The following is a 16,191-nucleotide window of genomic DNA, read 5'->3' on the forward strand; positions in this document are numbered from 1 at the left end:
TAGTCAAGGCTATGGTTTTTCCTGTGGTCATGTGTGCATGTGAGAGTTGGACTGTGAAGAAGGCTGAGCACCGAAGAATTGATGCATTTGAACTGTGGTGTTGGAGAAGATTCTTGAGAGTCCCTTGGACTGCAAGGAGATCCAACCAGTCCATTCTGAAGGAGATCAACCCTGGGATTTCTTTGGAAGGAATGATGCTAAAGCTGAAGCTCCAGTACTTTGGACACCTCATGAGAAGAGTTGACTCATTGGAAAAGACTCTGATGCTGGGAGAGATTGGGGGCAGGAGGAGAAGGGGACAACCCAGGATGAGATGGCTGGATGGCATCACGGACTCGATGGACGTGAGTCTGAGTGAACTCCGGGAGATGGTGATGGACAGGGAGGCCTAGCATGCTGCGATTCATGGGGTCGCAAAGAGTTGGACACAACTGAGCGACTGAACTGAACTGAACACCTTAAAAGAGGAAACTGAAAGCCCCAAACCAAAAACCTGAATCTGCCTTTCACAATATGTATCAAATCATCATAAAGTACACTTTAAACATCTTACAACTTCATCAGTTACACCTCAGTAAAGCTGAGGAAAAAATGAAATCGCACACAAAACAGCCTTAATCTGAACCAATACTGAGAAACAGAGCAATGAAAATGATCTTTCATTTATCACACAGGAAAAATACAGAATATATTTAGTAATTTATTTTCACCTAGAGACAATATACTTTGTACTTAGAGAAATGAAAGATTAGTTGTCAGGGGTTGCTTTTGGAGAATGATCAATAAGTGCCTTATCGATGGTTGGATACTGAAACCAGGGGCCATCGCCTTTTGCTCGCATTAATCTTCGTACTTCCAGCTCCTTTAATCTGTAAGAAATAGAATAGTGATGTTGTGATTACAGCATTTCCCATTATAAATTTAACGAATTATCTCTGTAAAGAACAACCACTTGAGAGTCTTGCTTTTGTGTAAAATATAATGTCCCTCCACAGATCCATGTGTATGCATATATCTGATATACACCTATAAGCAAAATTTGGGACTTATTTTGGCTTTTATTATCTTGCTTATGTAGTTAGCCAATGAATATTATTTTTAATCCCTCAAATATCACTTGAATTGATAATGAATTCTCTTGGTTCTTTGTCTGGGCAAATCACTTTCACTTGAACAACGGTAATGCATTTCCTGTCTTCTTGCCTTTTAAATGTTAAGAGAGTCATTTACAGAATGTCTACTATTATGACTATCTGTTGTGCCAAATGCTAGGAATTAAAAGAGGAACAGGCCTTCCTGAGGAGCGCACATGCCATCTACACTGGCTGCCCATCACTATTAGGACAGACCTTTTGAGAGCAGGGACGGTATCTCATTCACCAGCCATCAACATCACACTGAGCCTGGTCAACACTGGACAGACTATCAATATTGGTAAAGAAAAGGAAAACCAGGATAAGGAAAAACGTTCTCCAACTCTAAGATTTACTTATCTGTCCTCAGCCTTCTTTATAAACTGAATAATCTCTGCTCTAGAAAGATATGTTCATTTTTTCACAGCCAAGCCTTTGTATAACCTACCACACATTCCTGGAATAATCCCTTTTCCATCAGGCCTTTTACTTTCCATTTTTACAGACTATAGAGATACTAACTTTTTATAGCACTGGAAATTTATCATAGTTATTTATTCACTTTATTAACCATAACCAGCTTACCAACCCAATCTATGACAGATAATATATTTTGGTGGTAGTATAAGATAATATATTTATATTTATTAAGAAAATATATTTCTCTTTTGGGGGGATTAAATATAATCTTTTTTCTTTTCTACTTTTTAGAATGTAATTATTCAAAATGAAAGTAATTAAAATATTCATCACAGAGACTGGTTAAATAAATTATGGCACCCATATAATGGACAGCCTACGCACCTGTTAAAAAGAATAAGGGAAATCTACGTAAACAGTAACATGGAAAGGAGGGGGCAGATATACTGTTAGGTTAAAAAAGCAAGGTATAAAATAAATATGTGTAACATCTTCCCATTTCATTAAAAAACAGAAAAAAGCATTTGTGACTGTGTATATATACACATGAATAGAGTATTAAAAATTGTGGAGGATTGAAACTAATAGTTATTTCCCTATGGAAGACAGTCCCTTCCTATTTTACGCCTTTCATTTACACTTCCGTTTGCTACACACCTAAACATGTATTTTTTAAAAAACTGTAGATACTCCCCATTCCATGCTCACACCGCATTTTTCTTTTGGGGTAAAAGTCAGGGTCCTGCTTTTATTTCTACTTTGTTTTGAAATTATTCAGGATCTCCATATGTCTAAGAAATTTTAGAATCTTGTGTTTTACCAAAGGTATATGTCTGAAGTTCAAAAATGTCCAAAGTTAACCAAATATGAGGCATAACGCTGTTCCACACTCTTAAATATTTAATGACAGTTCTATATGGAAACTACATATATATGTAATTTTACATCCAGAAAACAAGCTAATCATATGTTCATTTAATCATTTAAATATTCTTCAATATCATAGCAATTTTTGTAAACTACAAAGTTAAAGCAGAACAAATGGGAAGTAGACGAGTGTAGCCTAGGGTCAAGAGTTGAAGAAGGGGGGCTGACTGAAGGGACAGGAAAGAGACTCATGAGGTGATCAAAATCATCTGATTGTGGTGATTTCAGCTTATTTTTGTCAAAACTCACTGAACTTAATGGGTACATTTGATTGTATGTAAGCTTCACTCCAAATAGCAAAATAAATCTCAAATAAGATCATATTTAAAAGTAGCAAAAGGAAATATGAGCAAATATTAAAAAAATAATTTGGCACTTGTATATTTACTTATTTTATTACTCACAGAGACGTATACATGACATAAAATTATGGAAGCTAAAGAAAACAACTGACAAACCTAACGATAATTAAACAAGTAATATATATAAAGTAATTAAAGTATCAGTATCTAGTAAGTATTCAAAATATATTAGGTATTACTGCACTTTTGTTATCTGAAACATAAAAACACTATGTTGCGAAAAAATTCTACACTGTCAGAAGACAAATGACAAGCCAGAGAAAACAAATCTGCAACAAAAACAAAAGGTTATTTTAATCAATGCATAAGTTAGTAGCAAAATGGGCAATTCCTAAAAAAAGAAACACAAATAACCAATAGATAACGAAAAAATGCTCAACTTCGCCAAAAAATACAGAATTGAAATGATGAGATAACATTTTCAACTATCTTATGAGCAAAAATATTTAGGTTTAATAAATTCCTTTACTGGGAAAGGTATGGAGAAACAGAATTACTTACTATGTATTGATGACAGAAAAGACAACCGGCACAACTTTTTAAAGAGGAATCTGACGAGAGCTATCTAAAATGTAAAGCATGGGCTTCCCTGGTAGCTCAGTGGTAGAGAATCTGCCTGCCAATGCAGGAGATACAGGTTCGATCCCTGATCTGGGAAGATCCCACATGCCTTGGAGCAACTAAGCCTGTGTGCCACAGCTATTGGACCACTGCTCTGGAGCCTGCATGCCCCAACTACTGAAGCCCGTGCACCCTAGAGCCCATGCTCCACAACAAGAGAGGCTACCACAATGAGAAGCCCATGCACCACAACTGGGGACTGGCCCTGCTTGTCACCAACCAGAGAAAAGTCTGCACAGCAAAGAAGACCCAGCACAGCCAAAACTAAACAAATACATTTTTAAAACTGTAAAGCACAATAAGTGGTTAACAGAGCCACTGCTAGGAATTTATATTCCAGATATACTGAATAATATACTGAATACGTGAATGAATACGTATACTGAATACGTGAATGCCCCAGATATGCAAAACACATGCGTAAGGATATTCAGCACTGCACAATGTACAATATCAAAAAACCTGAAGAGAGCCTAAAAACCAACAAGAGGTCCCCTACTGGTTTAAAAAATTAAGGCACATCCATGCAGTGCAACTATGAGAATGAATGGAGTATATGCTATTACAGGAAGATCATCAAGATACAGTAGGCCCTCCCTATCCTCGGAGGGCTGACTGTTCTACACCATTTTATACAGACTGGAGCATTCTCAGATTTTTGATATCTGCTGGAGGTCCTGGAACCAAACTCTCACAGATACCAAGGGATGACTACGTATTTACATGAAACAAAGAAAACGCACAGAACAGTGTTGGTAACAGGATTCCATTGTGTTGATACATTTTGTAAATGATAAATACAATATATATTTTTAATATATAAAATTTTTCCTAGGAATGTATACAAGAAATCATTATTAAATCGTGGTCACCTTGAAGGATCAGATTGGGTGCAGAAGAAAAGGGAATTGCAGGGAGAAGGGGAAGGAGAGGGCTGCTTAGCACTTAAAAGGGTCAGGACATTTCAAAAAAAGAATTCCTTGTAATCTGACAGATATTATCCTGAATAGTCTCCTAGTCTCCAATGCATCATCTCCATTCTAAAGATGGCGAAGATTCTCTCGCCACTGTCACCCTTTTACACAGAGCATCTTACAGTGTTGAAGAAAGTTTTATTAAATTTCTTCCTGTGGTTTGCAACTGTAGGCAAGGATTTTCTTCCCTGCACTCCACCCCCCACACTTCTTTTACCGTAATTCAGCCTTTTCAGATTCAATTTGAAGGATAGCCATTGTTCTTTCGTAATTCTTTTCAGGAGCATCAAAGAAAGTTCGGGCAATCCATCTTGATATAGGATGCTACAAGAGAAAATTTGTTTTGAGATTAGTGTCTAAAAAGTACATCACTATTCCAGTGTACTGTTTTCCTAAAAGGACCATCTCAGGTTAATCAGTAACACTTTTATGTACTCCGTTCTGTAGATACTGTATTTGTCTTCATTTACAGGTGAGCAAATTCTACAAGACTGTACAGTTACTCGGAGAAGGCAATGGCACCCCACTCCAGTACTCTTGCCTGGAAAATTCCATGGACAGAGGAGCCTGGTGGGCTGCAGTCCATGGGGTCTCGAAGAGTTGGACACGACTGTGCGACTTCCCTTTTACTTTTCACTTTCATGCACTGGAGAAGGAAATGGCAACCCACTCCAGTGTTCTTGCCTGGAGAATCCCAGGGACAGGGGAGCCTGGTGGGCTGCCGTCTATGGGGTCGCACAGAGTCGGACACAACTGAAGCGACTTAGCAGCAGCAGTACAGTTACTAGGTTGCAGTGTCTGGACTCAGGCCAGTCTGACTCCAAAACTTGTGCTCGTTCTTATTACATTATGCTCTGAATATCTTAAGTGGCAGATTTCAGTGCAAAAGCTGGGGTTTGGTGATCCCAAAATGGAGCTGTTTTCACCAGTAAGCAAGATAAGCTAATTGTATGGCGTTACCTTAAGAGTTAATAATGAAGTATTTCTTTTCTAAAATATAATTCATTCAGATAACAAAACATGGAAACACACTGTAATCAAGGCCATCTTACTACAACACTTAATAAAGACAAGTAACAAAATTAATCTGGGACTTTAGTAGTGGGCTTCCCTGGTGGCTCAGAGGTTAAAGCGTCTGCTTCCAATGCGGGAGACCTGGGTTCGATCCCTGGGTCGGGAAGATCCCCTGGAGAAGGAAATGGCAACCCACTCCAGTATTCTTGCCTGGAGAATCCCATGGACGGAGGAGCCTGGTAGACTACAGTCCGTGGGGTCGCAAACAGTTGGACATGACTGAGCGACTTCACCTTACCTCACCTTACCTTAGTAGCAATGACAGTATGGTAAAATGATTAATTCATAGTGCTGGAGTCAAGACCCTCTATGTTCCAATACTGACCCTATCCCTGAAACAGGTCACCTACCTCCTTTTAAGATTCAGCTTCCTCAGCTTTAAAGTGGGAAAACTAATAGTACTATTATGAGACAATATTTGTAAAACACTATCAAAATGCCTACTACACAGTGAGTATTCAACAAATGATAGCCAGCATTAGTATCAGGACAATTTTTCCTATGGTGTAGAACACAGGATAAATTTTGTTACTATGCTAGGTTAGTAACACAGTACAGAGTTGGTCTTTAAAAAATCATGAAGCTTACAATGCAGATAATTACCCAAAGAAGTTGCTTATAAAAAGTGAACACAAAATGCATCATTTACTTGATATAAAAAACTGAATTTAAAACTGTATCACAATTGTTAAATTAAGCTATTAACCAGTACATTGACAAGGCACCTAACCCTGCAAATAACTTTTAGTGACCTATACCAACCTTGAAATATTCCCAGTGTTCTGGGACGTAGCCTTCTGGAATTTCTGCTAACTCAGCTTCACCTAGTAAGAGAAAACACTGATATTCAACTTTAGTAACAGGAGTTTATGTTAATTTTTCACTATTTAAATAAGAAACCTATCTCTTGTGGTTTTAAAGAACCCTTTGTTTTATAGCAATGAAGATGTCTAATATTTTAAATTCACTTCAATCTGGTGGAAAATCATTCACTATGTATTTTTTTAGATGTCTTCTATGTGTAAGGCTTTGCATATAGGCATCATATAAGAGTTCTCATTTTGTTTTTATTTAGTGTAACAAGATATAATGAAAAACAAATTATTCCTCTGAGTTTCCCTAAACCTTCTAGGCAAAATATTCAAGGATTTAAGTTTTAGAAGTACTTCACGCAGAATTTCCCAAGAAAATCTAGTATTTACTGTCATTCACAAATCCATTCTTTAAAGAAGATTATCACTTTCTAAATTCCAAGATGGATAAAAAAATTTGTTCTATCCCTCAGCTTGTTTTCCACCTGTATTTCTGTTTTCCTCATTCAGACTCATCCAAGCTGGTTTGAGAAGGAGGAAGAAGTCAGGTCTTTTATATGGTCTATAGAGTCAGGGACCTTAAAGGTTTTTTGGGGAAAAAAGTTAGAAAAAGAATCACCGTACATTACTGCAGATTAAGATTTGGTTGAAATGAATTCTCATGCTTAAGGTTTTTATTTAAAGAACTTTCCCTTCTAATATCCATAATTTCTTTTTTATATTAATATACACAGGTCTTAAAAACTTACTAGTCAGTGGGGAAGATACTCACCAATGAATACATTTATCAAAGTTATGCCAATTACTACTGGAATCCCAGTCAACAAAATGTAGAATCTCTGTTAAGATTAAAAAAGAAAAAAAAAGTTTTCACATAACCGTTTCCTATCTTTCCTCACACTCAAACTACCCTCATTATATGATTTCCTTATATTTCATATAAAATAAACTTGCCAAATTGGAGATCTGATACAAAGCGATATAGTTCTATAATTTCCTTTTGCTCTAGTTTTTAGATGCCTACATTTAGCATCAAAAATGAAAGAAAAAAGTCAGATTTCACCAGTATAATGCAATATATATTTAAGTGATTTTTCAATTTCTGGTTAAAGCAATGTATTAAGGGACATTTATTTATTTAGCTGTGTCTTTCAAGTCAGCAGTGGCCCACTGGATCTTCCTTGAATCATACAGGACCTTGCTGTAGTGCACGGACTCTCTAGTTGTGGCTCGTGGGCTTAGCTGCTCTGCTGCACATGAGATCTTAGTTCCCTGACTAGGGATGGAATGCTCATTCCCTGATTGCAAGATGGATTCTTAACCACTGGACCACCAGGGAAATCCCAGAATTTTTATATTAAGAATAAAAATATAAGAAGATGAAGATGATTTCTAGAGTTTGAGTTGGTCATCACAAAAAAAGGGGGAGGTCAACCGCCGGCAAGAAGAAGGGCATTAAGTACAATAGGAGGCAGGGGAGGGTCTCAGGGGCAGCCAGTGGGTCACAGCTTTAGGAACAGTGGCAGAGTCTGGACAATCTTCCACCTTCTAAGTCTCTACTTTTCCTTATAGAGTCTTGAGACACAAATATATGATTAACACACTGCTTCACTCTCTGAGATCAAAGTTCCTAACCAACAAAGAATTAAAAAATCATCTCAAAATAATGAAGTTACATATTTAAAGAAGTCCTTCAATGAGTTCTTTGCTAATTTAAGGAATATTTTAGTAATACAAATAATTATTACCAAATGAATCCATTTTCAGTTTTAAAATTTATAGACTGGGAGGGGGACAGGGAACACAGCTGATTATTTCAAAACCCCATAATCTTCAGAAGAAAGAAATAGTTCAATTTATACTTCCAATATGTCTGAATTTTTCTTGAAAAAAGGAAAGTCTCACTAATTTAAAAATAAATTCAATAACAAACCAGACCTTACTACAAAACTTCAAAATTTTTTGAGAAAAGGAATATACATTTACAAAACAAAATCTTTTATAAAATGAAAGATGTTTTCTAAATAGGAAAAAAAATTCCTATTTATACATAGTTTAGTTCAACAAAATTTTAACTCACCAGTAATTTCAAAAAACGTTTGTCATAGAATCCAGAAGGCTTGATGATAAACAGTCTTTTCCCATGGTCTCCACTGTGTCGCACAGGAGCTAAAAATATTAAGTTACCCTGTTATATACAAGGCTTATTGTTATATTTGGAGATAAAAATCAGATTATAAGAAAATGTACATGCATAAATGTTTAATATGAATCATGATAAAGCATCCCTTCTCTGCCAAAATACGTATGTGTGTTTAAGATGTACTGTTCTAAACTTTAACTCTCCTCATTTTTATTCAACATTTTCATTTTTATTCATCAATATTCAAGATATTCAAAAATATCTAAATGATTATTTGAATTTGTTCCAGTAGCAAGTAGGAAGATCAGAGACTCTTGGTGGATCACAGAGCTCTTTATTTATCTCTGCAATAAATATTTAGCAGCAATAAATGCTGCAAAAGAATTTAAATTATCTGATATGATGAGGCAATATACATTAGGGACTTGATGCAAAATAAATGGAAAGATAATTATTCAATCCAGCTGGAATTTGAACTATTAAAGGAATTTCAGTCATAATAGATATCGGAAAGATTGTACCCACTGCTCAAACTTACATGTCAGGAATGACCTCTCTCCTCCTGAAATCTACTGTTTAGACCCAGCTGACATCTTATCCTCTAAGAAACCAAATGCTTCCCAACTAAGATGAGAGCTCTCCTACCTCTGAACTGCTGTGTACTCTACTGGTGTGCAAACCTGCTTTAACTGCCCCCACTGAAATGTAAGTACCTTGAAAACAAGAACGGTCTTTTAAAATTTGCTATTACCTGCAGCAGCTTGCAATGAACTTAGAAGGTTAATTCCCAAGAGAATTAGAAGCTAGCATGAATTTACTAAGTATAAATCATACTACTAAGGCCTCTAAAATAACAAGAGAATTTGACAAGGTAAGTATGTAGTTCGATAAATCATTTGAAAGATACAATAGAAATTTTTGAGGAGTTTTAAAAAATGGGCTGAATAGTACAAACCACTCACTAATTCAGTAAATATTTAAGTGCCCACTATGTACAGGTCTTTGCTAGGTGTACAGCATAAAAGGTATATAGATCCTGCTGGGAGAGAAAAAGTAGATAACAAAATTACAAATCTATAAGGACAACAAAGGAAAGAAAGGAATACAGTATCAGAAAAGAACAGGCCCCAATTAAAGTTCCTCTTTAGACAGGTTGGTGGAGTCTAGGGGAGTACAAGGAAGGTACATTATAAACCAAGAGAAGTAGCAAGTTAGATAAAATTGGTAATGGGCAACTGGCTGATCATACCCAAAAGGTACAGATTACTTATGCAGTAACCTGCCAAAGGGTTCTCTCCCGATTTCTATGAATGGCCTAGATGAGGTAGAGATGGTATTCCTGACATTACAGAGCTACTGCTATAAGAGTGGCTACCACACCAATGATGAAACAGGATCCTCCCAAAATCCCTCCTACTGCATTTACAAAAGGCTGAATCGAAAAGGATTAAGTATAGTAAGTGGGAAGTCCTGCCTGAACCATCCAGAAATTTTGTTGCTCACAAACTTAAGAAAAGTCATTGGTGGAAGTTCTCTGGTGGCCCAGTGGTGAGGATTCTGGGCTTTCACTGCTGTGGCCCAGGTTCAGTCCCTGGTCCGGGAACTGAGATCTGGCAAGCTCTGTGGTGCGAGCAAAAAGAAATAAAGGAAAAGTCACTGGTGTCATGTGGTTACCAAAAAAACTCAAAGGTAATCCAATCTTAATCTGATGTACCAGAAATACAGGGTCAAAGCAGAAGAAGCCCTCAACCCACCTCTTAACTAGACCTGCTGAAGCGTGTGCATCCTCGAGTACTCTGTTTTGGAGGGACAATCTGGGGCATGCCCCAAGTTAGGCAACTAGGGTGGCAAACACGCCGGAAACTGACCTGCTGAAAAAATGGAAGCTTACTGGTCTACATAAAAGAAGTCAGGATGGAGACCAGACAAGGGTCTTTAAATAGCTGAGGGTTGTCTGACAAGGGCTGTGCTGAACTGGAAGGAAGAACTAGGATCATTATGTGAAACAGTATTTTTAGCTTAATACAAGAAAGAAGTTTCTGACAATTTTTAGCAGTTGAAAACAAAACTGAACTGCCTCTCCAACACCCACTCTGAAGTTATTTGAGAGTCAATAATGGAATATAACAATGCATACTACAGGGGGTTGGCCTAGAAGATTTCTAAGATCTTTTCTCTCAAAGAATCTGACAGATGGCTCCTCTTAGAATAAAGACATATCTTTCCTACTGATCAATCTGAATAATTTCCTTCCATCATTAAGAATGCCTTCCTGCTTTCACGTTTTTGCCCTTACTTTCCCCTTTGCTTAAAAGCCTTTCCTTAGGCTCTTTGAATGGCCACCTCCTCATCCCATCCTTCAGAGATAAGATCAAATGTCACCTCTTCAAAGAAGTCTTCTCTGACTACCCTATCCAAAGCTGGTCACCTACTTATTCTCCTTAATGTCATTTGGTTATTTCCTTTAGAACAATAAACGCTAAGCTGAATTATTCAGTACTGTATCTCCGTGCTCTTTAGTGTCTGCAAGTGGCAGGAGAACCCTATCACTGAATTTACATTTCTCAAGTAAATAAAAAGTTGGCAGGGAATCCTTCTTTAGACCCTGAAAGTAAATTCAGAAGAGACAGTATAGTCTCAACTTTCCCTTTCAGACAGAAACATATACACACACAAATATACATACAAGGATTAAACTCTATGTGGGGTTTTAGGGACAACTGTTTATGAATGCAAGCATTAGCAAATACAGAAACTGTAACAGAAAAAAAAATTATGGAAGAAAGCTTGGACTGGCTGCATTCTAGCAATATTAAATAGTAATGTAAACTTCTTGCTTTCATCACATATAATTACACTATTGCTGAACAAATATTCATGTCATTAAATGTACCAGATAACTGTTATACTATTAACTGTTCTAAAAGATACCTCATAGTACTAAACTCTTTTCACGATCTGTTGTTATATTAACAGTAGGACCATCTGCTTACAGTCTAAAATCATTAGCGTGAACACTGCTTACAATCAGTTGGGTGGCGGGATTTCTGGAACTCAGATCCTTCTGCCACAAAAACAGGCATTTCCTACCGCTCTCTAAAGCCTGGAATTTCTCAATTAGGTATTCATTAATTATGTGGAAGTAAGGTTTCAATAACCTTTTTTTAAAATGTAAATAACTTCAGGAAAGTTATGTTGTGGACAACTGTGACACTTGTGAGGATCAAATAATTCAATGTAAGATTTTTGTGTGTCTCTAAGACAAGCCCCCAAACTAATTTTCATTCCCTCATTCTCTGACTATTCCCAGTTAACTGTAGCACCAACTCAATTACCCAGGCTAAAAATCTCACTTGTCTTCCTACACCTCATCTATCAGTTGTCAAGGCCTCTTGACTCTAAAATTCAAACCTTCCATTTCTCTCCATGCTCACTTCACGTCACTGGCTTAAGTAATCAACACGCTTGATAAGTCAACCAAATATTCAGATGCATCTTCCTAAAGTGTGCTACTGATGCTGCTCTTCTGCTAAATACTCTCGGCTGCCTACCAAATTTTTAAGGTACTTTGGCTTTGTATTCAGTGTGTATGTGCTAAGTCGCTTCAGTCGTTCATATCTAAATCTTTGCAACCCCATGGACTGTAGCCTGCCAGGCTCCTCTGTTCATGGGATTCTCCAGGCAAAAATACTGGAGTGGGCTGCTGTGCCCTCCTTCAGGGATCTTCCCAACCAGTGATCGAACCAGCGACTCTTACATCTCCTCTATCAGCAGGCGAGTTTTTTATTTTTACCACTAGCTCCATCTGGGAAGCCCTTTTGTATTCACCCTCTCCCCTAATGTGGTCCTGACTTCCCTTTCTGCAGCCTTCTCTCTCAACACCTACCTATTCCAAGAGCCCCATTTTCAGATGTATCAGAAAACACACCCTTTACCTTTCTGGCAATTGCTGCTGCTACTGCTAAGTCGCTTCAGTTGTGTCCGACTCTGCGCGACCCCATAGACAGCAGCCCACCAGGCTCCCCCGTCCCTGGGATTCTCCAGGCAGGAACACTGGAGTGGGTTGCCATGTCCTTCTCCAATGCATGAAAGTGAAAAGTGAAAGTGAAGTCACTCAGTTGTGTCCAACTCCTAGCGACCCCATGGACTACAGCCCACCAGGCCCCTCTGTCCATGGGATTTTCCAGGCAAGAGTACTGGAGTGGGTTGTCATTGCCTTCTCTGACAATTACACCTCTTAAAACTGTCCCTAGAACCTATTAACATGCCCCATCATCCATGTCTGAACTAAGTCCACACTGCTTTGTTTATAAAATCATTTTAATACTCTTCTCAGGTTTTCAAGTCATAATATATTGACATCAGCCTTCAACACAAAAGTTCTCTGCAGCTGAGGAGAGAACTTAAGCTCATTTCTAGAGTCCATTGATGTTTGACATTTAATAATTTAATTAAATAGAATACTTTAATCTGTGCTGAGGGTGACGATAACGTGGCAGCATTAAAAGTTTAAGAAAGTTGCAGCCAAGGGGGGCTTGAAGAAGGTAAGTTCAGTGCTGCAGACCCTCCCCGCTCACTCTTTACCACCACCTTTGAGGTAAGTTAAAATTATCGCTCTTTTTTTTAAACAGTTCTTATGGTAAGAGATGTTTACTTCAAAATAACATTTCTAGAAAGATGCAAAATTATGCGGAAGCACATCTCAGGGTTATAAATACTTGTCGGTGAGAATGAGACTGGTTTTATTTCCCTGTCAAGTCAACAGAATATAAGCACATTTGTAGTAAAAATTCTCTTAAAAAAAAAAAAAATCCTCTATTTTTAAAGCTGAAGACCTGTAGGTTCAGAGTAATTAAGCGCCTTTTACTTAACTTCCCAGATGTGATGACCCAAATTCACAGAATTATTGAATTCTGAAGCCAGAGTTGAAACCTAGGCAGTCCGGCTCCAGAGGAAACAAAAGCAGACAAGGCTGTCTACTCTGCTGGATCTTACATTCTCAGAGAGGCAGAGAGTGTGTGCCGCTGTGCCTGCATGCGCTCAGCTGCTTAGTCACATCCAACTCTTCATGACCCCAGGGACTGCAGCCGGCCAGGCTTCTCTGTTCATGGGATTTCCCAGGCAGGAGCACTGAAGTGGGTTGCTGTTTCCTTCTCCAGGGGATCTTCCTGACCCAGGGATCAGACCCACATCTCTTGCATCTCCTGTACTGGCAGGCAGATTATTTACTACTGTGCCACCTTGGAAGCCCAGAGGCAGGCATAAACAATATAAAGCAGATTATGAACTTTTATTCCACAGTGACAGATTAGGCTTCACATGCAAAATACCTTTGAAAGCAGGTACACAGCTAAAACACAGTAACACTCACTATAGCTATTATTTCCCCTTCTGCTCTCAGTAGAAAGGGTGTAGATTATCTGCAAGGATCCTTCCAGAACTTCAAGAATGGGGAGTAGTGTATAAACAGAATCTAGGAGTGAAATTTTACCTCCGTTTAGGGAAATAGATGGGGAAACAGTGGAAACAGTGTCAGACTTTATTTTTGGGGGCTCCAAAATCACTGCAGATGGTGACTGCAGCCATGAAATTAAAAGACGCTTACTCCTTGGAAGAAAAGTTATGACCAACCTAGATAGCATATTCAAAAGCAGAGACATTACTTTGCCAACAAAGGTCTGTCTAGTCAAGGCTATGGTTTTTCCAGTGGTCATGTATGGATGTGAAAGTTGAACTGTGAAGAAAGCTGACTGCCAAAGAATTGATGCTTTTGAACTGTGGTGTTGGAGAAGACTCTTGAGAGTCCCTTGGACTGCAAGGAGATCCAACCAGTCCATCCTAAAGGAGATTAGTCCTCAATGTTCATTGGAAGGACTGATGCTAAAGCTGAAATTCCAATACTTTGGCCACCTCATGTGAAGCGTTGACTCATTGGAAAAGACCCTGATACTGGGAGGGATTGGGGGCCGGAGAAGGGGATGACAGAGGATGAGATGGCTGTATGGCATCACTGACTCGATGGACAAGAGTTTGGGTGAACTCCGGGAGTTGGTGATGGACAGGGAGGCCCGGCGTGCTGCAATTCATGGGGTCACAAAGAGTTGGCCACGACTGCGCGACTGAACTGAACTGTATCTCCAGATAGGCATGATCAAACACTATGGGGCAGCAGGAGTATGTGAAGAGGATATGTGTAATCAGAAAAGATTTACAAAGGACTTTTATCAAGGAATGTGAGCACATGTGGCTTTGTAGAAGGTTCAAATTCCTGCTGGAAATTCGTTGAATACCATTGGTCCTTTCCATCATTTTTCCATTAAGTCCCTATGTATAATGCCTCTTCATGTGAAATGACATAACTCAAATTAAATTGGGAGAAGAGCAGTAAACAGAAAAAGATATTTTTAAGTTGGAGAAGAACCTTTCTGCCTTTAAATTTCACTTCTTCTGTATCTACATCTATTGTATAGGACAAACAGCTTACAGCCCATTTTCGATAAGAGGATTAAATGAATATCATTAATATCTATATGGTGTCCAGCACATAATACATGCTCAATAAGTGTTAGCTGTCATTATTATTATCAATTTAATACAGTAGTGAATTATTTTTGTAATAATTGAGTCACAGTTTCCTCATCTGTAAAATGGGGATAATAACATTGTATTCACTTTGCAGAAACCAAGAGGGACTCAGACTGAATACAAAGCATTTGATTCTTTGCTATTAATATTATGATTATTCATTCCCCTTTAGTTCAATCCACAGTCTCGGAGAGGCTCCAAATAACGCTTCCACGACTGCCCTGACTTTCCTAGGACCTAGGAAAAGACCTACGATCTTCATATAGGTCCCTTCCTCTCTAACCAAACATTAAAAATAATTATTTTGTGACTGCATTGATATAAAACGAATACAATTCAGGCTAGATTTACCATCACTTACGCATTAACATTACAGTCCTTTACCTTTTGATTTTAAAAGAAATGTAAATGAAAACATTTTCGTGGACACCTGAAAGTATCATGAAGACGGATCACTGTGCCTAGAGAATGAGTTAGTCCCGAGCTCTCCACCTGACCATATATTAGAATTAGCATCGGCAGGATCCTCAGCAACATGACTTCCCAGCTTGTGAGAGTAAAATCTAGCGCAGGTGCAAAATGCAAAGAACCGTGTGCCTGAGAAACAGAGGTCTTAGTTCTTCGCTTTCTAATCTCTTTCTAACATCAGCTTCATCCACAAATTAGCAACAGAATAGGTGAATGACAAAGTGTCTCAAAAATTCTAATTACTTAAATACGATCGACCTGATTACTTCAGGAAAGCCCTCAGTTTCCTCACATAGCCCATGCTCCTTCTCACAAACCCCAAGTCCTCAATTTATTCCCGGCTCCCTCCGGATTCCACCAAGGTCACCTGGGAAGAGCCCTCCATCTCTCCACCCGCGTTCCCTAATCTCGCTTTCTCCCAGAGCTAGTACCCACCGACAGTCTTCGGAAAGTCACGGGTGAGGAAGCCTCCGAATCCAAGTCGAGTGCCAAGACGGCGGCCGGACAGAGCGACCACTGCAGAAACCGAAGCCCGATGCAAAAGACTCATGGCCGCCATGGCTACTACGGGCAAGAGAACAGCGGGGGAGAGTAACGGAGGCCGAGAGAGCCAATCTTCCAAAGAGGGCGAAGCCGGAAAGGGGCCATGTTGACTGAGGGCAAAGTCAATTC

General features: G+C 38.6%; 1 protein-coding gene across 1 annotated transcript; it reads right to left on the bottom strand.

Annotated features, from left to right (window-relative positions):
* Positions 1 to 680: 680 nt before the first annotated feature.
* On the bottom strand, positions 681 to 16,099 carry NDUFB5 (NADH:ubiquinone oxidoreductase subunit B5). Its single transcript, XM_004003129.5, has 6 exons — positions 15,955 to 16,099; positions 8,404 to 8,492; positions 7,096 to 7,162; positions 6,274 to 6,335; positions 4,655 to 4,761; positions 681 to 869 (listed from the first exon to the last, which is right to left on the bottom strand). The coding sequence occupies exons 1-6, from the start codon at positions 16,076 to 16,078 to the stop codon at positions 749 to 751; spliced, it is 570 nt and encodes a 189-aa protein (XP_004003178.1). The 5' UTR covers positions 16,079 to 16,099; the 3' UTR covers positions 681 to 748.
* Between the last annotated feature and the right edge of the window lie 92 nt (positions 16,100 to 16,191).

The sequence above is a fragment of the Ovis aries genome, chromosome 1 (genome assembly GCF_016772045.2).
Source record: "Ovis aries strain OAR_USU_Benz2616 breed Rambouillet chromosome 1, ARS-UI_Ramb_v3.0, whole genome shotgun sequence".
Taxonomy (NCBI): Eukaryota; Metazoa; Chordata; class Mammalia; order Artiodactyla; family Bovidae; genus Ovis; species Ovis aries.